At 61.0% G+C, this 24,116-nt stretch overlaps 1 protein-coding gene across 1 annotated transcript in view; it reads right to left on the reverse strand.

Annotated features, from left to right (window-relative positions):
* The window catches only part of PIEZO1 (piezo type mechanosensitive ion channel component 1 (Er blood group)), an 85,012-nt gene that overhangs the window by 39,380 nt on the left and 21,516 nt on the right, over positions 1 to 24,116 (reverse strand). Inside the window, exons 2-5 of the mRNA XM_067540235.1 lie at positions 12,161 to 12,256; positions 6,447 to 6,569; positions 3,231 to 3,273; positions 2,509 to 2,671 (exon numbers count right to left, since the gene is read on the reverse strand). Coding sequence (XP_067396336.1) covers positions 2,509 to 2,671; positions 3,231 to 3,273; positions 6,447 to 6,569; positions 12,161 to 12,256 — 425 coding nt within the window. The remainder of the gene's footprint in view (positions 1 to 2,508; positions 2,672 to 3,230; positions 3,274 to 6,446; positions 6,570 to 12,160; positions 12,257 to 24,116) is intronic.

Consider the following 24,116-nt stretch of genomic DNA (forward strand, 5'->3'; position numbering starts at 1 on the left):
TGGCCTCCGGCGAGCCCCACGTAAGGCTGGCTCTGTGATTCGGGTTGTTTGCTGGGGTCCCCATGGTAACCGAGGAGCAAACACAGGCCTTCCTCCCCTGGGCAGCCTGTGACTCACCTTGGGTTTTACAAGGCGCCAGGAAGGAGGAGGATGAGGAGGGCGGGGGGGGGGGGGAGGCAGAGGAGCAGGAGCTCTCTCCTCTTCATCTGCCCCTGGAGGTCCTGCCTGCTCTGTGCCTAGATCCGTACGCCGGGCTAAGGAGGCTCCATGCTTAGGTTCCCGTGGCGGGATAAAAGGATTCAAGCATCCACCCAAAGCCCCTGGGGTGGGAGCTGGCAAGCCGGTGACTTGCAGAGGAACAGACGCTGAGGTCCTGCCTGCAGGTGTTATGGCCGCTAGAGAGCCCCTCGGTCCCGAAGCAGGAACGGGGGGCTCTGGCCCCGTGTGCTGGCCATACTCGTGCCGTCGTAATTCCACTCTGCCTCCTGGAAAGCCCCATGCAAGCAGGGCAGGACACAGCACACCCGGCACTCTCAGCAGGGGCTGCATTTCACCCGTGGGAGAAGGGGTCCCTCTCCCCCAGGGCAGTGCCAAGCGCTGTAAAGTGCTTAGAGATCCTCGGCAAAGCGGGCTCCCAGAGGGCAGAGGACTGGGCTGCCTGCTCTCCCCAGGCCGTTCATCAGCACCTGGCCAGACCCCAGCCTCCACCAGCCCCGGCGGTCAGTGATCAGTGCACCTGCCGTAGCCATGGGCGGGGGTGCGGAGGGGAAGGGGTCAGTTGGCTGGCAGACAACCCTGGCTCTCGGAGGAGATCCCGCGCAGCTCAGTACGAGACACGTCCCCGTTAGGAGGCCAGCCCTTGTCCCATCACTGAGCCGAACGAACCCTTCATTCGGAGAGGGTTTATAAGGCCAATGAACGCGAGGCCAGCCGAGCGGCGGCACTGCTGCAATCTGGGACAGGCTAATCTCTCGCTGGCAGCTCCCGGTAATACACAAGATCTGGGGGCGCCGGAGCAGGGCATGACACTGACGGATCTGCCCAGCAATTCGCACCGGGGCTGCAACGGAATGAACGACTCCCCCAGGAGGCAGCGCTGCCAGACTCCACGGATGGGAACGGGGCAGGCTCCTGGCGGGGGGCAGGTTTGCTGGGCCTGGCTAATCCCATTAGCACAGCTGTTTTACAAGCGGCCTCTGGGGCTTCCTCCGGCCAGGCCGCATTTCCCAGGCTCCGAACTGACTCCAGAGGGAGCTTGGCTGGCAAAAATCTAATTTGCAAAGCTAAACGACGCCGAGAAGGCAGCTCGGGGAGGCCAGCTTGTGCCCGAAGCAGTGGGCTGGCTACAGACGGGCTGTAACACTTCCCTGCGGCAGGTCAACGTGGGGTCCTGAGGCCAGAGAGGCCTGGCCCCTTGAATTCCTCCTCTCCTGCAGGAAGGGAGGGGCCTTTTTCCCAGGATCTCAGTGTTAGTCAATGGGATTCGGCCTGCAGGAAGGGGATTTTAAAGGGCCAGGACGGTATCATAAGACATCATCATTTTCCAGCCCTCCAGCTCATCCGACTCCTTTCATGGCAGGCTCCCTTCTGCAGTGGCTACACACTGCTGTGCAGATGTGAGACTCCCTTCTGCAGTGGCTACACACGTACCTCGCTGCCGCTCTCAGGGAGGTGGATTCCTACCCGGCCGCAGCATTTCAAGTGCAGACAAGCCCTGGTGTCGTGTAGCCGCCAGGGGCCCGTTGAACAGAGCAGGGAGGACAGCCCTGTATCCAAGGGAATCGAGCCTGTTCACGTGGCTGGGGCTCTGGAAAGTGCAGGGTAGTGACCGGCAAGGGAAGTTGTTAAAAACACACCCGCTGGGGCAGGTCTGGCCTGGCCGGTGCTAGGAACCCTTCCCCCTCGGCACAGACCAAAGCTGCAGACGCAAGTCAAGACGCAAGACACAACCCAGCGGCCTTGAAATGGTTCTGTTGAGGTCCAAACTCTCCAGGGGGGTCATTTCCTGCATCTATGTCCTGCACAGAACAGCTCCCGGAAAGGGGGAGGGGGTTATACGTCTGTCTGTCTGTGTTGAAAGAAACCCAACGCCTGAGACACTGAAAGCCAGCCTGGACAAGGCCCTGGGGAACTGCCCTGCCCAAGAGAGGACCTCACAGAAACCCCAGCTGGCTCTAACCCATTGCTGACGGCCCTGCAGCTGGAGGGGGACCTGGCTCCAGTGACTGAGTCCTGAGTGGATTGTTCCCAGCCCGCAGCATTTCAAGCTGCCCTGGGGCCGGAAGGGGCAGCACCGGGGTGTCGGAGAGCATGGGCTGAGCTGCTGCTTTATCCTCATCTCCCCAGGCGCCAGCTGCACGATCGAAACACAACGAGCATCGCCAGGGGAAAGCATCAGTTCAGGCTGGGGCTATCCCAGCTGGGACCCACAAGGGCACGGAGCCCGTCCGTCGGGAACCGGCAACCTCAGCCCGGGGAGATGCACGGGACCGGCAAGCAGCGCCTCACCTGTTCGAGGGGCTCCAGCGACTCCAGCCTCCGGGCGCGCACCACTGCGCTGCTTTTGGGGACCAGGCGGCGGCAGAGGCCCAGGCAAATGGCCGAGACCAGCAGGATCCCCACGTCAGGAGCGACCAGGCGCACCGAGTTCGGGATGTCGTTCAGGTCGAGCCTGGGAGGGAATGACCGGGAGTGAGGGAGAGTTAAACACAGCCTCTCGCTGGGCCATTTTACGCCGTCACCCACGTGCAGAGGCCAGGGAGGGAACCCTCGTGGGAGCAGAACGCCAGGGAGCAAAGCTGGCGCGGCCCTGGGCGGAGCGAGTCCCTCCACAAGGCTGGGCAGGAAGCTGGCAAAGGCCGCCGGGGCACCCAGGAGAGAGCTTTACCCAGAGCAGACACAGTCTCTGCCTCCACCTTCTGCCAATGCTGCAGCAAAATGCTGGGGCAAACAGAAGGTCCCTCTAGGCTGGTCTCTGGCCCCAGACTGGAAGGGGTAATGCCCCATTGTGAGACATCCCCACAGGGGTGGGGACCTGCCTTCTGAGCCCTCCCCCCAGCGATCAGTTTATGGGCTGGAGCAGGACCTCGGATGGCCCTAGCAAATGCTCAGCCCACTGCTCATCACAGCAGTGGCTCGGCTCTCTAGCTGGGCCCTCCCCACAGGAGCGCGAATGGGGCCGCGTCGGAGAAATCCATCCAAGAGCCACGACGCAGAAATCTGCCCCTTACCTGGTGACCCCAATGTGACGGGCGAGCGTTTCCCATGTGCTGCCTGCGGGGAAGCAAAGAGAAGAGGGAGTCAGCCTGGAAAAACCCCATGGGCACAGATGCCAAGACACTGCAGAGTCTGGCAGCAGCAGACAGGCAGCGTCTGGGCAGGGGAGCTGATGAAAGGAGGCCAGCAGAGCCAGATACGCTGCAGGTGCCTGCCTGCAATAACTCACCAGAGGGCCCGCACTGGCCAAATGGCTCAGAACCAGAATGTTGCACCGGGAGTCAGAGTGTGGCTAGTGCAGGCCTGGATCACCAGACCTGAGTGTGCAAAACGGCATGCACGTAATCTGTGCAAAGGTACTGCAACGGCCCATGGGAGGGAGCCGTTAGACGGCTCTTTGCCCACCCCGCTCTTTGCACACCCAATCACCGTCACAGCAAATTCCATCCATTCCGCTTTGCACGGAGAAATTCCAGGCTCGGAAACTCCAGATCTCACTTTTACACAGCATCTGCCAAAGATCTGAAAGCACTTTACAAACGAGCCGGGCTGAAATGCAGCCACCTCAGAGGTGGAACGTGGCAGCTGATTAACAGCTTCACGGCGACAGGAAGCACTGGTTGAGCAGAGGATTGGAAGAATCTCCAATCTCGCTGAAAGGGCAGGGGAATTTAGGGAAGCAACGTGCAATTAGCAAGGTTGGAATTTGGGCAGGACAGCAGGGTTCCCAGCTCTACTCGGGGGGGAGCTGCTGTAACCTCAAGTGGGTCAAGACCTTTGCCATCTCATTTCTAGCCCTGCGGCTGGACTGGATCCCCCATACGGCAAACGGAGAAGGGCACATGGGATCAGGGCTACGCTTGGTGCAACGGCCATGGAGACGCATCAAGGATTAATGTGGACCTCTGTGCCCCAGTCACACAGGAAATCTGCATCTCTAGACGCCGTGCAGCACACTGCTGAGTGCTTCATTCCTTCCAGAGCGTCCTGGCTGGGAGCAGAGCCCGGCTGGCTGGGACGCCTGGCCGTGGGGCCGTGATATGTCTGAAGACACAGGGGCAGCACAGACGGGACCCCCTGACTAGCAAAGAGCCCCCCACAACCCTGGCCCCAGCCTGCTGCCAGCTCCGGTAACGTACGCCGCACATGGGGACAACGCACTGCTCGCGGGGACGCAGCCAGCAAAGCCTTCTCCCCATCAGGCCCGGAAGAGTGAGACGGGCCAGGTGCCAAGAGGAGCAAGCGCCAGCGGGATGAGTGGGGCTGGCGCGAGCTCAGACGCCGCCCGCTCTGCAGTTGCTTGGCCAGCTCGTCTAAAGGGTCAGCAGGTTTGGGGAGCTGCTCCGTGGACCCCCCCCCACACAGTGTCTCCTACCCGCCACCTTGTGCAGGCCAGCGTACACAGGGGGCCGGCCGGGGCGCGTACATGCCGTCAGTCCCAGAGTTCCCCACCCAGTGACCTGCGGCTGCAGGGTGTCCGACCAGCTAACAGACCAGGCTTTGACAACAGCCACAACCATAGCCTCTCCGCCCCTCTCAGCTAACTGCTCCTTTCCCCCGCAGGCCCGTTCGGACCCTGGCAGTCGAGGGAGTTTCTCCTTCTAAAAACGCTCTCCAGCCAAGGGCCAGAGAACAAGGGATGTGGTCAGCCCGAAAGCTTTTTTCTTACTTTACTTTCCCACCTTTCTCCTGCTTCTCTGTACCTTCCATGAGCGGCCAGACGGGTGCAGACGGGGGCGTTTGCCATGGGGCGAAGCAGGCGGAGGTCTCTGTGCACCGAACCCTGCCCTGGTTTGTCACCGTTTAACCGTGATGGGGCGAGCCAGGACTGCCGCTCGCGGACCACGGGAGCCGTCCGCGGCCTGGGCCAGACCAAAATGGGGCAGCAGACAGTCCCAGCTCAGCTGACCCAAGCCCCCCCAGGGCTGGAACAGAACGGGCCAGGGGCCAGGTACATCTCCATCACCTTGACAGATCAGGGAACCGAGCAATCTGATTGGCCAAGCACTGCCAGGTGATGCCCAGCACACACCTGTATTCCTGGGGGATGCCAAAGGAGACACACACAGACAAGGCCCCAGGGAGGAGCTGGCTTCTGGGGATGGGCCTGGCTGCATCCCCCCTTCCCTCCCATCGCTTTCTCTCCCCTTCGCTACCCTGGGGAGGAAGATCTAGATCTGTAGGGACTGGGGAAGGAGGGGGCCCAGGGGGAGCAAAGGCTGCAGGGAGCACCTTGCTGGGAAAGGAGGAACATTTCGGATGTTTCTCCCCCTGGCCGGGGAGTGGTTCCTGGGTGTGTGCTGTGCACACTCCTGACCGGCCGGGCTGTTCCAGGGGGCGGGGAGAGAAAGGCTGCAAAACAAGTGGAGGAAGCCAAGCCTGGCTTTCCATAAGGGAAACATTTCCTACTGCCTCCAAGTCCACTCAGAGGAGAAGAGGAAAGGCCCTTGCCAGACCCCCGTCAGAGTCCAAACAGACGCTGCATGCCCCAGGCAAAGAGAATCCAGTGCAGACAGAACTGCAGGGGCTAGAGGACGGAGGCAGGTGTCTGCCCTGCTCCCCCCTCACCCAGCCTGCGATGCTGTTCGACAAGTGCACTTCAACAACATCTGAAAGCGAAGCGACAGTGCTCCAGGAATTTAGAGAGAAGCCGAGAGCAGGGGCTGGGGATGAAAACGGAACCAATCCAGTAGCGACTACTGAGATGCAACCATTAGTTACATGTGCCCCCAGAATGGGGAGGAAAGGGGTAGGGGTGAGAGATGGGGCCTGGAAAACCACGCCAGGGAATCCCCTCCCACTTCCTGACCAAGACTGGGGAAAGAGACACCCTGCACGCCGAACGCAGGCTTGGTCAGGTCCATGCTGAGTGGATGCTCCCCCGGGCAATGCAGCCGTGACCCAGAGAGCTCAGATGTCATCACCCGCCTGGGCTATTTCACAGATCACTACAGTGATGTGCACAAGGCGGGTGAGGCAGCATCTTTTTTTTTGGACCAGCTTCTGTTGGTGAAAGAGACACACTTTAGAGTTCTTCTTCAGGTCTGGGAAAGGTACTCAGAGCATCCCAGCCAAACACAAGGCGCAGACTGGCGAGCAGAGGGGAGTGACGGGAGAAACGGGCCCGGTCACTGGGCTGGGCCTGAATCTGACTGACTGGGGCCAGGGGAGGAGGTTACTGGTTGGCGCGGAAGTCTCTGAAGATACCCCTGCAGAGCCCCTGTACTCACAGTTCTGTCCCAGCAGCTGTCCCAGGCCAGGCACAGTGTACAGGCATATCTGGAAGACCAAGTGGGCAGTAAGGAAGAGGATGCTGGTTCCCAGGAGAGCTTGGAGCAGACGACCCGTGTGCCCTAGAAGACAGAAATAACCCTCTGGGTATTAAACTCATCCTGCTTGCTGCCCCCCCAGCTACGGCCAGCACCCTTGTTTTACAGGGGGGAGAGAGAAACTTGGTGACTTGCCCAAGGTCCTGCAAAGGCAGTGGCAGGGTTGGGAGATTGGGTGCTGGACATAAAGGGACCTTTGGAAGTGGACAAGGAACATCGCCCTGCCCCACGCTGCCCCATCTGGGGCAGCCCCATTGGGCTGACGGCATAAACAGCAGGAAGGTTTAGGTAGAAATCCTCTCATAGAATCATAGAGTTGGAAGGGACCTCAGGAGGCATCTAGTCCAACCCCCTGCTCAGAGCAGGACTAACCTCAGCTCAACCATCCCAGCCAGGGCTTTGTCAAGCCGCAGCTTAAAAACCGCTAAGGATGGAGATTCCACCACCACCTCTCTAGGTAACCCATTCCAGTGCTTCACCACCCTCCTAGTGACAAAGCTTTTTCCTAATGTCCAATCTAGACCTCCCCCACTGCAACTTGAGACCGTTGCTCCTTGTTCTGTCATCTACCACCACTGAGAACAGCCTAGCTCCATCCTCCCTGGAACCCCCTTTCAGGTAGTTAAAGGCTGCTCTCAAATCCCCCCTCATTCTTCTCTTCTGCAGACTAAACAAGCCCAGTTCCCTCAGCCTCTCCTCATAAGTCTTGTGCTCCAGCCCCTTAATCATTTCCGTTGCCCTCCGCTGGACTCTCTCCAACTTGTCCACATCCTTTTTGTAGATGTAGTCCCTCCCAATGCCAGCCTGCTTTGATACCAGGGCTCAGTGGACATCCGTGAATTATACCACTCAGCACGCCTGGTCTTGGTGGGACGGTCTGTCACCCCTCTGGTACAGATGGGGAAACTGAGGCACGGGATCAGCAAGGGAGTCTGGGTTGGAACCAGGGCACAATCCGGATCTCCTGACACCCAGCCCGGTGCCCTAAGGCGGCTCTCTTTCTTTCCCTTTTTCTAACAGGCTGGGGAGGAGAAAACACACCTAAGATGCAAGGGACCTGCCCCTCAGGCCCTGTCCAAGGATCCAAGCTCCTCTCCTCCCCCCGCCTCCCACCCACCCATCAAAGTACCTTCACCTGCTGCTGGGGTCTGCAGAAATGAAACCCATCTGGGCTTCCCCCGCCGGCCTCAGGCCAGCTTGGAATTTTCCAATCGCAAGGCCACAAGGTGAGCCAATAACCAACCCCCCCGGATAATAACCCCCGTCAAATCTTCCACCAGATGCTGTTAAGCCCCCTGGGCTCACACACGCCTCATAAATCCAAGGAGGCAGCAGGGACCGGCCAGGGAGGCGGGCTCACATTTTCCTCTCCCAGCTGGAAAGAGAGACATCCTGCAGCCATCCAGCCAGGGCCAGGGAGGGGTGGAGAGAACCGGCCTTTCCAAAGTCCCACTCGCTGGGGATTGTGTTTTTACTGTAAGTCTGTTCTGCGGCTCCCGGGTTCAGCTGGCACGAAAGCCCATGAAATATTCAAGGGCAGAGCTTTTAGTGGTGGCACAGGCGGGAGGCCGGCTCTGATTACGGATCTGTTCGCGGTTGCAGAGGCCGGGCGGTCCTGGGGCCTGATCTAGAAGGGACAGCCCAGGCGGCAGCTGCAACAGCCCGGGGAGACAGGGCACTGCCAGTGCACCCGGGGCTGGTCACCTGGCAGCTAGGGTGCAGCAGCTCCTGCCAGCCTGGCCACGGATGCCTCCCCCACCCCACCCCAGGAGATGCCGAGCGCCTGACCCACGGCTGCCTCCCACCCGCCCTGGGGCCCGTTTGTGGTCCGTTGCCCCTGCGGAGGTGCTGGGCAGCCGGCCCTCCGGCCCCGCGGCGAGCACGGCAAGGCGGGGGGGCTGACTCGCAGCGTCCCCTCCCTGCCAGATGGACACAGCTCGGCTCTGAGGTTTCTGGTTAACGAGCCTGGTGTTGGGAACCCGCCATTCCCGAGGAAGAGGCCTATTAATAGCCGGGCCGGGCTATAATTAACAGCGGCACTACCGCCCGGGAACCGCTAGGAGACTCGAGACACCACGCTGCCTGGCCTGGGGGAAACCACAGAGGAAGGAGAGAAGGGGCCCACTTTAGAACCGTTCACGCCCCCCCGGCCCTAAAAATAACCCCCACGGACCAAGAAACCCAGGCTAGGAGCTACCTGCCCTGCTCAGCGGTCAGCTCCCACCTCCCCGTGGGCACGGCGCCCCCTCCCCAGGGGGCATCACACTCCCCCCGCTCCATCCCGGCTGCCACACACCCCAGGGCTCATGGAGTCTGGGTCTCGACTGCCCCTCATCCCATGCAAGCTCCTCTCCTCTGCACGTCCAACATCCGGGGGCAGCGCCCCACGGCACCATCGGGCAAGCAAGGGAAGGATGCTGTCTGGAGATAAAGCCCACAGGCCCTGCCCGGTGCCCGGGAAGTGAGCCTGCTTCCCCCAGGGTGCTGCCCAAGACGTCCCGGCAGAGCTAAAAGAACAGGTGAGATCTGAACTCGGAGAGCACGGGCGCTGCCCCGGAATGAAGGGCTCCAGGAAAGGACCCCCCGATTCACTGGCGGTGCAGGCCAGGGCAGGCAGGAGTGGTGTCCCAGGAGCACAGACCGGGTCAGGCCCTCTTCTGAGCACAGCAGATGGAGAACAAGGCCCCGCGTGCAGATGTGTCCGCGCCGGGGCTGGTTAAAGCGAGTGCTGCGTGAGCGAGCCCCCCCTCTCGCCATGGCTCCGCGCGGCCGCCCTCTCCGGCAATTCGCCAGCTCACGCAGGACTCCTCAGCTGAGCTGCTGATGGCCCCCCCCCCCCGAGGCAGCAGCTTGGCTCCAATTGTGCTGGTGTGACGGAAATTAGAGATGGTACAAAGAGCCATTGCTAGGTCACCTCGGCCAGCCCGGGGACCAAGGCCAGGCTGCTCCCGGCAGGCAGCCTGCAGTGATTTAACCCTCTATTTAGAAGTGACGCTTCCCTCGGGCTCTTTTCCACAGCCCTGACCGGGCCGTTCTCCTGGGCAGCAATCTTCCCGGCTCCTCTGACGACATGTCATCTCATTGCTCCCAACTCCTCTCCTTCGCTGGGGTCCAGCACACTTGTCAGACCCGCCCCAGCGCGGCCCTTTGGCCAAAGGACACATACTCGTGGACTTTTTACCCTGGACTCCCCTGTCTGGCCCCTTCCCCATTCCTGCAGCTGTCCTCTGAGCTGGCACCAGTTTACTGACATCTCTCTGGCCCGGAGGGTCCCAGAGCTGGATGTCACACGCCAGGTGCACTCTCAGCAGCCGCACGGAGAGGGATTATCGCCAGGCTACTCTGGGTTACCCCATCTCCGCAGTGCTAAAATGGCAGTGGATTCACGCGCGATCCCCTGGCTCTGCACACCCTGCGCCAGCTGCCTGCCTGCCTTCGCCCCCTAACGCTGTTTTAACCACGGCTGCTTTGCAGCCATCTTGCCTGAAATGCAAACCAGGAGCTCTTCGAGCTAGCCAGCAGAGACAGACGCGGGACCAGCGTGTACAGCGGAGCCCCCACGCCACTACGGCGGGAGCGGCTGCTGCACCCTTCAGAAAGGAGGGCATGCCTTCTGCGGCCTCCTCCAGCGTGGGCCGCGGTTTCAAGCCACAATCTGCCTGCGGAAGACAGGACGGCGGCGTATGAGCCAGGAGGGGCCGGGCAGCAAGAGGGGAAACAGGAAGGATTTTGCACCCGAACTGTCTCCGGGGCCTTTCCCACCCAGGAGTCCCAGGCACTTCCAGGGAGTTGGAGGATGATCACACGCAGCCTGAACCTTCAAACCCGCATTAGGGCGCAGAGGAAAAGGCAGCATGGCCAAGACAACTGTCCCACCCAGAACTTGGGATCTTTGGAGTTGTCCTTAACGTCTCACCTCTAGCATCACAACAGCCTCCCCTGGGCTGCACGGCTGCAGCATCGAGACAGAGGCTCCAGGCGGGATCGGAACCCACGACTTTGCAGCTCCAAGCAAAACTCGAGAGAGACCCCCACTCCTCCAGAAACGAGGTGGGGGCGTCACGGGCAGCCACGTACAGTAGGCTGGAGAACCGTAGCCCTGCCGACAAGCCGTGCAGAGCACAAGGTTTTCTCAGCGCGCCACTAACTCCTCACACGCTTTCTCCACTTCATCGATTCCCACGCGTCATGTCTCCTTTCGAACCGGCCCCGGCACCAATGAGCCGCCAGTCCCACCGCACGCCACGTGAAAAAACCCACCCAGAGAACCGCACGGAAAGGGATGACTGGAGACCGGCGCCTTCTGCTCCCCCCAGCCCAGAACACAAGGATGAGGGGACATGAAGAAATCAAAAGGTGGAAAATTCAGAACCAGCAGAGGTCCGTACTTTGGCACACCACCCAAGACTAAACTGTGGAACTCACTGCTACAGGAAGGTGCTGAGGCCAAGAATTTAGCCACATTCACAATGGGACAGTTATATGGAAACCTAGAAAACCCATGATACAAAGGATTGAAATTCTGGCAGAGGATATTCAGCCTCCTGCTCCAGGATTTAAGTCAATCTCTACCTACTAGAGACCAGGGCGAGACAGACCGTGGGGGCAGATTACCCCAGACCTGCCTAGGGCTGAGTTCTCACAGCTCCCTCTGCAGCCTCTGGTGCAGGCTGCTGTCAGAGACAGGACAGCGGACCAGATGGACCTGGGGTCTGATCCAGTCGGGCAGTTCCTGTGTTCCGGCCCCAAAAGGCATGCTAACAACGTGGGCTGTGTCTAGGAGACGGGAGGGATTACCTCCAAGCCATGATGGGGTTGTCTTGGGGCCGCCCAGTTAGAGAGGCAGGGATGAATATGGTCATAATGCATCGTGCGTGTGTTCTACTGCCCTCTGCTGCACAGAGTCAGAACTGCTCAACCGTGAGCCATAGGATCAATACTGCCAGCAGCTCAGGGAGATTCTCCTTTAGCTCAAGTGGCACAGCCCTGGCCTTTCGATGCAGGAGCTCATGTGTTCGAGGCTTGCTGTTGCCAGGAAGTTCTCGGTGGGCCTGGCGTGCAGCCCAGTGACAGGTGGGCAGGCCTGGGGGAGCGGACTTGCTACAAGACATGGCACAGGGTGTTTTTCATGTGTACATCTCGCAGCGTGGTAGGCAGAGGGGTGAGTTTCTTTCTCCCCACTCTGCAGCTGGGAAGGCGGAGGCCCAGCGCTGGGACGGGATGCGGCCAACCTTGCCTCCTGCCCCCCAGCTCCAGCCTGGATTTCCCCGGCTGGCGATCACCCCGGCAGCTGAGCGACGGGACCGTTCCAGCTCAAACCCGGGACGCTGCCGCGGGTGGGGAGAGGAATGCGCTCCAGCGCTTACAGCGCATTAGCCGCCAGCACCACGCCCCGGGGGCAGCACGGAGGCCTCCCCGCCATAGCCGGCGGGATGGACAGCAGCAAAAGTGAATCCCGTTGAAGGGGGAAGCGCTACACCGGGACAGACACTCGGCAGGACGTCCCACTCTCCGTCATCCGCCGAGACGGAGCGAGGAGCGCAGGCGTGGGGGCGGGCAGGGAGCACCCCTCGAGGATCACATGGCAAAGGGAAAGCTGCCGTGCCAGCCCTTACCTCGGATGGTGTGTTCAGTGGGTCCCAGGAACCACGGCAGCAGCAGCAGGTACAGCAGGTACACGAGCGAGAGGGCATTGAACCGGAACAGGCAAGCTGGGGAGAGAGGCAAAGGTGGGGGGGAGGGTTAGCGATCTGAGCCACCCCGGGGCAGGACACCCAAACGCTCCCCGGAAAGCCGGGGCACCCCCCACACACCCACCAGCATGGGGTTTTGTGGCCTGGGGTTTTGTGGCCTGGGATTTGCTAAACCTCGGGTCTGAGCATGCATAATATGGGAACGTTTGGAAAGAAACTGAGGGCAGGTCCCTAGAAAAATGGAGGGTTTTGAAGTAGACTAGAAGCGTCCTGTCAAATAACAATCCAGTAATGACCGGGGGAGGGAATGTGCCCCGCCGCCCTCTGCTGGACAGATTCAGAACTGTTCAGCTGTGTGTCAGAACCCCCGTACTGCTGATAGGATGTCTCCCTTTAGCGGCAGTGCTAAAGGCCTGTGTCTCTGGAGCAGTAGAGGCAGAATTCCCAGACAGCCACAGGGGTGCTATAACACTCAGCGACGACGCAGCGTTTTACAGACATTAACGAAGGCCAAGCATCTCCCCGAGAGGGAGGGCAGCGTTACCCCGTTCCCATGGGGAACTGAGTCACAGAGAGGGGACATGACTCACCCAAAGCCATGGCGGGAGCCACTGTCCGGGTTGGGAGTAGAAACCCAGGACTTCCTGGCTCCCACTGAGTGGTCTGGGCACTAGACTGCAGCTAATTCCCTTGCAGAGCCACCCCTTCGGGCAGCTCCAGAACCCTCCCCCTCCCCCCCCCACACACACCCCTATTCCCAGCCCTGCCGGGCCCTGGCATGATTTCAGTGCCATCCTCTTCCTTCCTCCTCCCCCCACTCCTCTTCCACCCCCAGCCCACCTCATCCTGCTCCCTGCTAACCCCTGTGACTACAGTCACACCTGGCACTCTGGGAAACCCTCATGCTCAAAAAAAAAGGGACGCTCTGAAACGTAACTTGGACCATTCGCTGGGAGGGAGACGCCGCTCCCCACGCAGGGCAAAACCCCTAGAGGGAGAGTCCTGCGGGGCAGAGGGGTCACACCTCTAGCGGGCGATGGAAGTTGCCCTGAAAGCCTCACTCTCCGGCAGTTCACTGGAGAGGGCTGGGGCCATCCTGCCCCGTTCGAGTCGGGGGGACAGGCCAGAGGGTTCCCAGGCCTGGGCCAGACAGCCTGGAACAGAGTTCGCATTGTCTATCAGGCTTTCCCCCTTGGCAGTGCCAGGTGCTGCCACTCACGCCCCTCCTCCTCTGCCCCTCCACTTCCAAGGCCAGTCAAGGGCACCCAACTGCTGCCCCCCGATCTGCCCTTCTAGGTCTGGCGCTGGCCCTGGCTGAGCATCACCTCGGACGGCGCTACCCATACAGCGTTTGGCCCGAACAGCAGCCGAGCCGCCCTTGGCAAAGGGAGGGGCGCGTTTTCATTCCCCAGCTGACGCCAGGCCCCAGAGCACCACGCCAACGCCAACTCCCGGGGCGGAGGATTTTGCGGTACGGCTGAGGCAAAGCCCACCTGCGGGTCCAGAACCCTCGGATGTCTCAGCTTCCTGACCCGCCCAGCCACCGGCAACACAAGCTCTCACTTCTCAGCCAGTCTGTCCCTCATGCAGGCTAGCGACAGACACACGCCGAGCCGGAGCATCCCCCTGCGGCGCCCAGCCCCAGAATCACTACGCTGGCCGCTCCTGCAGGGGTGGTACACCCCCACTCGCTGGTTTCCCTTAGCACGCAGCTCTGAGGTCTGTTTCTGGAGAAATGTCCTCAGCAAAGAGCAGAGAGTCATGCTGTAGCAAGCAGAACTACTGGAACCAGAGAGTCACGTATAAAATAAAATCCGACCACGCCTGCCAGAGCCTGACTCAACTACCAAGGCGTCCTCCTGTCCAGTAAGGTTCTGCTTACCCCAAAGCCTCTCACGGTGTTTTTCAACCCGCAGGGCTGAGACCTTTCTTTCAGGAGCCTGAGCCTGCTGGCCAGTTGTCTGCCCCTTGACGAAGGCTAATTGGGTGCTCAGCCGCACCTCCGATACTGAACTTTTGGAACTCTCTTTCCTCCTCTGCAGAATCAGCCCTGCCGGTTTGTTTTTCCCCGCAACCTGCTAACCAGCATTTTGCTCGGACCGTGAACGGGCGTCCGTCACGAACCACACAACGCTCCGTTTGCACACCACCAGCCAGCGAGAGAGAGAGAAGCGTCCGGTCCCCCTGCCTGCCAGGAGGATGGGCATCACCTTTTGGTGACCTGCCTTAACTCCCAGCCCTAAAGAACATCGTATCTGGAACATCCACATCCCTCCTCATCCGTACGGACACCTCGCCGGGATCACGAGGACCAGCGTGACACAGGCTCTCTGTAGAGACCTCATTCGACATTCGTTGGTGAACTAGTATGTGGATCCCAGGCCCGGGGGACCCCTCTGACCCTTATGTGCCCACTGGCACAAGAGGTCCCTGGTCACAAACCCAGAGAGTCGAGCGTGAGGCTGTGGGAATGAACTGCTAATTGGGCAGGGGCAGAGGGGAAATCTGGAAACAGAAGAGTCATGGCCTTTGCCCACAGGGCTGGAGCCGGGGGGGGATAATTTCAGTGGCCTTGGACCCTCCCCCCCCATCTTGATACAGGACATCAGCTGCTGAATGCCGTCCCTCGCTTTGGACCTGGGGGACATCCCACCTGCCCAGGGCAGGGCCAGGGCCTGAGCCCCCGTCCAGCTTCCAACCACGCCACTGGAAAAAGAGTCGGCGTTTTTGTGACCCAGTTCCCAGGGTTTCCCACCTCCCCCAGAAGCGTAGCACCTCCGGCCTCGCCACCGCATCACGGCCCACCCGCGGCTTAAGCCCTGCAGAGAACCGGACAGAGCGCCGGGAGGAGGGACGAGAGAGAGAGAGAGAGACTTCCAAACTGAAAGAGATTCCTGTTCAGGATTTTCCACTGCCGTCCTTGGCCAGCTTTCCACCCCCGTGGGCAGGACGGCGGGACGCCTTTGACTCTCCTTTGCAGAGACCGCCACACCCGCACCCCGCCCGGCTCACTCACACACAGCCCATGCCGGGCCGCCCCTCCCGTGCTCCCGCAGCGCGTGCAAGGCCAGGGCCGCTCACGGCGCAGGGCCCAGGAAGCCCAAAGGCTCCGGACTGCGCAGGGGAGGGGCGCAGGGACAATGCTCTCCTGGGGGGGATCCCATTGGGCCACTAGATTGGCTAGACCTTCCCGCGGGCTCCCCTCCTGCCCCACAGGCTGACCCCAGGGCGGAACCAACCCGTATGTTCTGGGAGGAGGCACGCGCCAGATGGGGGGCAGGTTAAACCTCCGCTCGCTCAGCCACCCCGCCCCGCTCCCCAGCGCTGCCCTTTGCTACGCTTGGGACAGGGCCAGCAGCGCAGCCACTCAAACCCCTTATTTAAACAAACAAAATCCACTCCAGAAAACGACAGCGAGAGCACATGCGTGCGAACCTGAGTGCTGGGGGGTTCCCCCCCTCTGCCCGCCGAGCAAGGGTTTCAGGCCAGACTCCCCGCCCCCACCCCAGTGCAGCCCAAAAGGCTGGCAGGATTTCCTCTTTTTACCAGAAAAACCGGCCGTCTGGTAAGAGTGCATGTGCCCGTCCAAAAACAAATCAATCGCCTCCCAGCCCTGCGAAGGGGGATGGGGTAGTGTAGTGCCAGCCAAGACAGGGGTAAGTTACTGTTCAGCCAATAACCTCCCCCTCCCATCTCCACAATGCATCTCTCTCTCTCTCTCTCACACACACACACACACACACACACACACACACACACACACACACACACACACACACCCACACCTGCTGCCCACCCTGCGTGCACTAAAACCAGCCTTCCCTGCAAACCCGGCCCTGACAAAGGCCCACGCCTTCCCTTCTGCTTTGGGACGCAAGCGAGACACAGGCAGCAGGGCTGGGACAGGCCTCCTGGGGGATCTTCCCCTTCCTCTCCCTGGGCTACACTGAAAAGGCCGTTCCTGCCATACTCCCCCCCAGGGCAGGGGCATCAAACTCGCCCCGTGGCCGGGACTGAATGACTTCAACTGTGAGCACCCCGCGGCAGGGAGGGTCTTTCCGCACTGTATTTGCGCAGTGCCTAGCACCGTGGTTGCCCTGGGCTATGACTGGGGGAGCTACCACGTTACAGAACCATAGAAGTGCAGGGCTTGAAGAGAACATCCAGTCCGACTGCCCCACGCTGAACAGGACGGAGTCCACCGAGACCATCCCTGACAGGTGTCTGTCCAACCTGTTCTTAGGGTTTCCACAACTTCCTGGGGAAGCCCATCCCACCAGGCGACTCCTGACTGTGAGAAAGTGATTCCTATATCAAACCTAAATCTCCCTATCTGCAGCGTAAGCCCATTCGTTCCTGTCCTACCTTCAGGGGACACGGAGAACAATCGCTCGCCGTCCTCTTTATAACAGCCCTTAACCTCTCAAAGGACTTCTCAGATCCCCCCTCTGCCCTCTTCTCTAGACTCAACGTGCCATGGATGGACCATGCACTGATCCGGTTCTCCTCTGAACCCCATTATCTGCAGAGCACATGATCCAGGAGCAGGAGGGGTGTCAGGTTCGGGCCCTTGTCTGCTTGGATTACCCGTGTTTGTTCTGGCACACTGGGAGTAAAAGCAGTTTCAACGCTGGCTTCACGCTGAAGTCCTGGGGCTCCCCCCGTGCGGGACTGACTGCAGGGGGGCTTTCCAGCCTCTCAGCCCCCTCGGAGAACAGCTGGGAGAAGCGTCCGGGGCAGGGGCGTATTTTGAGGGCACCGGTGTGCTCTCTGCGGTGTGCAGGGCATAGGTCGTCTTAGCTCTGTGCAGGCCCCATCCCTCGGGCTCACGAAAACCACCTTGTCCTGCCCCCTGCCGTCCGGACACCCGGAAACATTCGCCCTCGCCATGCACCTGGAAGGAGGCTCAGTCCTGTCCTGTGCTCGAATCACAAGATCAGCTTTCCTCTTGGCTGGGGTTTATTTTTAGGCAAATTACAGCTTGTTTTAGGACTGAAACCATCTGACCGGGCTGGAGGTTAGAGGAATTTGGATCAAACGACAGCCACTGTCCTGCAACCCAGCCTGTTGTTTTAACCTCCGGCTGGAAGCCACGTCTCTGAGAGCAAAAGCCATGGAGACGCTGCAGTCCATACAGACACGGGGTCACAAGCCCGGCAGCCCACGGGGATAAACAGAGGAAGTCTGTCTGCTTCAGGTGTGACTTATGCTAGACACTATCTGATCTGAAACAGGGTTGCTGGGCAACTCCCCACACGCGGAGCAATCACACGCTGACACCCACGTGTGCAATTGCCAGCTCGGAGCCACTAACCGGCACAGCATCACGCTAGCCACACAGACGCAGGCGCGCCATCAGGCCAGCTGCTGTCAGCATTCAGTTGTGCTCCAGGTTTCTAGCCACCCCGCCCCATTTTCCACCTGGAATCCCACGCCAGACCGAGGTGGGACGGGCGGCCCAGAGCCTGCACACACAATACAAGCGAAGGGTTATTTGCACGGTGTTGCCAGACACCCGATAAGGGGAAGAGCTGATGAGATGTTGTTTTCCTTAGAGCCCTGTGCCTGAGCCGTGTGATTACAGGAGACGCTCCGCTTTTCTTTTTTTTGGTAAATGCAGTTTCCAGCCAACCTCGACTTCAGTTTTAAACTCTCCCCGTCTCCGGATTTTCAGGGGCCCGGCCTGATTTCTGACACTTGGTGCTGGCAATTTGGGAGGGGCGGGGGGAGGTTCCGGCTCTGAGGTCTACTGGGAAAGCGGGGGTGTCAGGGCGGCTCAGGCCCAGCGGCCCAGGCAGAGACCGAGGACTCCCAGGTCCCAGTTTCCCCAGCCTTTATCGGAGCTAACGAAACGCAGCAGAGGGTGGCGCAGTGAGCGAGGTGTAGCCTGACTACACACCCACACCCACACGCGTGGCCTTTTTTCTCCAGGGGAGGGACAGGGAAGGCCCAGCTGCCACGGGCAATGTGGAAAGACGAGGGACAGGCCCTGACAAGGGCAGAGCATCCCCGGCTGGGCAGCAGCACAACACCAATCTGCTCTCGAAACCGGCGCTGGCTGGCCCCTCCCCGGGCGTGCGGCTCCGGCAGGAAGGGGGCATGGCCCTGCCTGCGTTTCCCAGCAGGTTTCCGCGGGATCATGCACCCTGGGCGCGCAGAAGGGTTGTGCAGCCAGACAACAGGTGGGGGTGGGACAACACCACCATCTGTCCCTCGCCAAGGCAGCCGAACCCAGCCTTGCTCCTTCCAGGAGCTCAGTGCACAAAGGCAGAAAGCTCAGGACTGGGGGACCAGGATCTACGACGACTGCTTCCACAGACAGCCTCTCCGTACCGCCCGACACACACAGCTAAAGACAGGCAGGAGCTAACACGCAGTCCAGAGCCACGCTGACAGCCACTGGAGCAGCTGGGAGCCGCTGGGCTGGAGATGCCGGGTTACCTCCAAAGTCCATCCCTGCAGCCCAGCAAATCAGCCTCCCTCCAGCTCCACCAGCTGCCCAGTGCAGGCCGGGCCGTGTCCAGGGTTCCTGGTGCAGAGCACAAGGTGTGTGTGGGGGGGTGTGTGCACCAGAGAATCACAATGCAGAGAGCCTGGCTGGCACACGCGGCCGGCTCTGGCAGGGGCTGCCCGCTGCAGCCTGGAGATGGGGCAGGCTCAGATCGGCCGCATCCCCCACCCTGGTCCCACAGGACAGCGGCCATGGCGAGTCCCTCTGCGCCGCCCTGAGAGGCGAACGGGCCGGGCCAGGGACCGCTGCCTGCTGGGACTCGCGCTCCCGGCTTCACAAGTGCCGCTGGTGGCTCACTACCAAACGGACAAAAGGCATGAGCTCATGGTGCAAATATGCCTCTCCCGGTGCCAGCAGCAGCCAGGCAGAAAGAGCCGCTCCACAACCGCTGGAGCTGCAGCGGTTGACTCAGGGGGGCGGCCCTGGTTTCACCCCCTCCTCCCCAGGAGGCTCAAGCCGGTTCCCAGCTTCCTTGCCAGGGTCTGCCCCTTGAGTCCAGTTGCATCAGAGTCTCTAGGTTAAATCTCCAGGCAGTTAACCCCGTCAGCACCACGCTCTACCACTCCCCAGATCCAGCTGCCAGGAGGCAAGCGGCGGGCGTCCTCTCCTCTCCCCACCAGAGCAGTTGGCACAGCCACTGGGCTCCAGCTGCTCAGCGGGGGAGTCCACACGATCCAGCCCCCAGCCCTGACTAGCGGGTGGAATCAGACAGATCAGCGAAACGCAGGTCAGGCCAGGATGTGGGGGGCGGGATCCCAGCTCCTCAAGGTAACGGGCTGGGAGCAGAGTCCCCCAAGTGCAATGGTTTGTGGGCCTTAGCAACCTCCCCCTCCTGAAGCACTGTTCTGCAGCAGTGCTGATCCAGAGCAGATGCCACAGCCCACCCCAGAGGTGGCTGCATTTCAGGGACGAGGGAGAGCGCCTGGCACGCTCTTAACGCGCTGGGGGGTGGGGGGGATGGGAAGGAGCCGAGCATTCCCTGTGCAGCAGTTGGGTTTGCAGGACTCCGCTTTCCGCCGTGGAGAACAGGTTCAGCAGCCCTTACTGTACGGCCAGGCCAACGCACCCAGTGGCGAGGCCCTGGGCCGAGCGGGCAATTCTGTACCGGGGACAAAACCTTCTAGCCACAGAGCAAGTGGGGAAAGCTGCAGGGCTAGGAGGCAACGGGGGAGGTGGGGAAGGCTTCCGCTGCAGGGCAGGGGGGAGCCAAGGGAAGGCTTCGTTCTTTGTAAGTGGCGAGCGCCCCAGCCTCTGACAGAGCTAGAGACCTATGACCTCCGCCATCAGCCCATTGCACGGGGCTCCGGGCGCTGCAGCCTGGCTTTGTTTGCACCAGCGCGACCCTTTCCCAGCCTATCCTGCCTTCCCCCCACAGCAGCAGCAGCAGGCCCGGTGAGGATGTTTGCATTCCCAGCCTCCAGCGAGCTGCCCCCCAGGACAGTTCAGATGTGGTAAATCCATCCCAGCAAGCAGAGCCCAGCGAGTCCCAGCCAAGCGGGCACAGTCTGACCCCACCGCTGCAAGACGGCCAGGTCCCAGCTACGCTGAGGTGTGGAGGCCCGGTCCGGTAGCTCCCTGCAGATGAAGAGCCGGCGCGGCAGGCCCCATCAGAGAGAGAACAGGAGCGGTGGAGCAGCAGGACCGGGCGTTTGATCCCAGGGCTGGTTTGTGGCAGCTGCTCCCACGGGAGTGGGAAGCTATGCGTGCTGCGGGAGCCCCGGCCAGTTCTCCGTGCCCGGAGGCGGAGGATGCAGTACTTTGAAGCTAGGGGTTAAACTGGGAGCCAGAGAACTGGGAGTGTTTGGAACACGCCGGCCCCAGGTAATTCCCTACACGCCAAGGGCTCTCCCCCGTTCTCTGCCAGTCAGCCTGTAAGTGCCATGAACTCTCCCCGAGCAAGCAGCACATTCCTGGGCCCGTATCGCTCCCAGGCTATTTACCCACATTCCACATTTCATTTTACACAGCTGCTTCCTCCAGCCTGCCCGGACAGGACACAGCCTTTCACGCTATCGCCGTCATTGCCTGTGCATTGCCTCTTCCGCCAGCAGCTCTTCCATCACGTCCCACCCCCCCACCACAGCGGTGAACGCTGCCAGGCACAACAGGGGCACCGAGCCAGTTTGCCGTAGCGTGAGCAGGGCATGCACCCCTAATTCATGCACCACCACACCTCCACGACAAGGAGGTTAAACACAGCTCCCGATAAACCAGAACATCCCAGACATCCAGGTATCTGCCGCCAGGTTATCACCGCCGAGCCGCGCATGTTTTATGGCATGAATGAAAGAAGGGTTCCAGGGTCGCACAGGGTAGCCGTGTTAGTCTGTTTTCAGCAAAACAACGAGAGCCCCGGGGCACCTTAGAGACTAACAAATTTATTTGGGCACAAGCTTTCGTGGGCAGAAGCCCGTTTCGTCAGATGCACGAAGGATTACAAAGGTTCTCAAGGAAACCAGGCACCAAAGGAACAGCTATCGAAGCGGAGCGGGGCTGAGTGAACACAGCGACGGCAGCGTGCACACACTAAACAGAGAAGGTCCCTGCCCCAAAGAGCTCCCAGCCTGGGCAAAGGCAGCCCCAGCCCTGCACTTTAACGTCTGTGTTTTATTACTCAGAGGGGCTGCACGCCGGGTCCCACGGCATGAAAGCAGCATACGCCTGGGCCCTCATCTGCGTCCCTCCTTGCGCATGCACCAAACAGACCCTAGGATTTCAGGATCTGCCTACGGCACTTCTGACCCCTTTCATCTCTGTGTCCCAACGGCTCAGTCTTTAATAGATTTTTCCACCCATCCACCCACCCACACACCGAGAGGTAAGGCAGGGCTATTCGTCCCATTTTACGGCTGGTGAACTGAAGCCCAGAGAGATTAAGTGACCGCCCCAAAGGGAGCCTGGGGCAGGGACTTGGACCCAGGCAAGTGCCGAACCACTAGGACCATCCTTCCCCACGCTCTCTTCACCCGGGACACACGCCCCTGGGAAAACACCAGGGCCGATCCCACGGCTCCTACGTGGAGAGAAGGGGAGCACGGGCCCTGCATGACCAACTGCTGGCTGCAGGGAGGAGCCGTCACAGACAGGGCCCCCACATGGGGGGGAGGGTACACTTTACCGGGGCCCGGAGGCCCTGGGGGGGGGGGGGGGAGGGAGCCAGCCAAGGCTGCAACCAAATTGTTCATGGCTCATGAGGTTGTCTGTGTGGGAGGGGGCCCGTGTGATGAGTTTGTGCTGGGCCCGAAACGATGGTCACAGAACGTGGCTCTCACAGCCGGTGGGGGGTGAACAACGCAGGTGTCTGCCCGGGGGCGAGAGTATACGAGGGGCAGCTGCAGCCCGACGCGCCTATGCCACTCGGTGCTGGACACCCCTTGGACAGAGCTAGCCAGGGCCCCGGCACCAGGATGGAGAGCCAGCCTCGGGGAACCCAGCACCTTTGTGCTTGACCCACACCCCCGGGAGTGGGGAGAGGCATCCATCCTGGGCCACAAGCACTTCCGGGCCTTGTGGGTCCCCATCCCGCCAGCAGGCTGAAGACTGGAAGGAGACAAACAACGGCCGAGCTCTCATTAAACCGCAGCGGGGGCTCCCCGGCGAGGGAGAGCCCCACCAAGGCGGGTTTCCCAGCTCCCAGACTGCCCGCCACACCGGGAGCAGAGTGATCCCAGAGCAGGACTGGAGGCCGGGGAGGGGCCCTGCCCTGGTGCCGGCGGCGCGGTGACCAGAGATGGGTGCGTGGGCACTGCAGGCTGGAAGCCGGGGGCTGCTCTGACCCCTGTGCAGAGCAGAACAGAGTCCCCGGCCCTGATTCCAAAGGTCGGTTTGCTCAGAAGAGCTCTCGGAAGCTGATCGCAGGGCAGGACATGGTGAAATTCACCCAATCCCTCTCCCGCCACCTCCCCAGGCAGGCTGAGACTTTCTCCCACTCCGGCTCCAAATACAAGAGGCAGCTGCGCAGGGCTGAGCCGCACCGCGCCAGAGAGCTCCCACGCCAGGAGCCCAGCCCCACTGCTCACAAGACACCCTCCAACGACCAGCCACTGCCGGCCCCAACGGGGAGAGTGGGCGAACACACTAACGGGAACCGCCTGCACCAGGCTCCCGCGGGGTCACGGAAAGAGCAAACAGCCCAGCCACCGCGGCTCCCCGAGGGCTCCCGCCCAGCCTTGTCTGGGATAGTTTGTATTCTTTAAGTGGTTTGGGATAAAATAAGCTTTTACTGGCGCTTTAGAAGCTGAGAAAAACCTCCCAGGCCCCGGCTCCCAGAGCAGGGTGGGAGGGAATAAAGCAGTGTCCCCGTGCTTTAGCGGGAAAAGCCACAGTCCCTGCCCACGGGCGCCTGCGCTCCTGCACGATAACCTGCAAGATAACCGCTCCGGAGCAGCTACTTCAGCACATCTGCAAGTGTAGACACGCCCCTGGGGAGCGCAAGAGACAGGCGCTTCCACAACTCCCCCTATGTCCCCACACATGGGCCAGCCCCGAAGCCAGCCCTGGTTCTGCCCAAGCCCGTGGCGCTGGAGAGTGTAGAGTGGCTGGGACCCCAGAGGGGCCATGGCTTCACCCCGCTCTGTGCCCGGATGTGCTGCGCTGCCCCACAATAACCAGCCATCCAGCCCTGGCCTGTGCCCAGCCGCACCCAGCTACGGGCCAGCCCAACACGCAGACAGCCTCTGTCCCAGTCTAACATGCAACACCCCAGTCCTTGGGCGCCAGGGAGGAAGGGGTTGGAAGCCAGGACACCTGGGTTCTATCCCCAGCCCGCCCACTGATGAGTGAGGGGAACACCACCCTTCTCGAGCACCCTCCGCCTGCCCTGGCAGATGCCTCGGGCCTTTGGTCATTTCCGCCCCGGGCTCCCGCAAGAGAACAGAGGCTTCCCTCAAGCCCAGCGCAAGGCGGGCGCGCGCTGCTTGGCAAGAGGGATTGGCAGAGGAGCTGCCCAGGTGATTGCCCCAGCGGGAAGACGGTCTGATCGCACCGGGCAGACGCAGGCACCAGCGGGTCTGCCCGCACCCCAGTGACACATTTACAGAAGTGGCAGGATGGAAAGAAAGCCGCGTTCCCCTGAAAACCCCTCCACCCACGGCCTGTGGCAGAGGGGTGACCCAGACAGGGAGGGCCCTGCCTTTTAGAGATCAGCTATAAATAACTAAGCACCAGAGCGATGGGACTTCACGGGGGTGGCAGCAAGGGGCGGGGGGTCAGTAGGGGTTCTTCCGGTGCATTAGGAAGCAATTTGAAACCCAAAGGCATTCCTTCACAATTGTAACCGCCCTGCACAAGCCAGAGGTCGGAGACCTGGGTGGGGCAGAAGCAGGGGCCCGTGGCACAACACTCCCCAGAGCAGTGCGGTGCTGACAC

Source organism: Emydura macquarii, unplaced genomic scaffold, assembly GCF_026122565.2.
Source record: "Emydura macquarii macquarii isolate MOO-44397 ecotype Brisbane River unplaced genomic scaffold, CSIRO-AGI_Emac_v2 contig_561, whole genome shotgun sequence".
Classification (NCBI taxonomy): domain Eukaryota; kingdom Metazoa; phylum Chordata; order Testudines; family Chelidae; genus Emydura; species Emydura macquarii.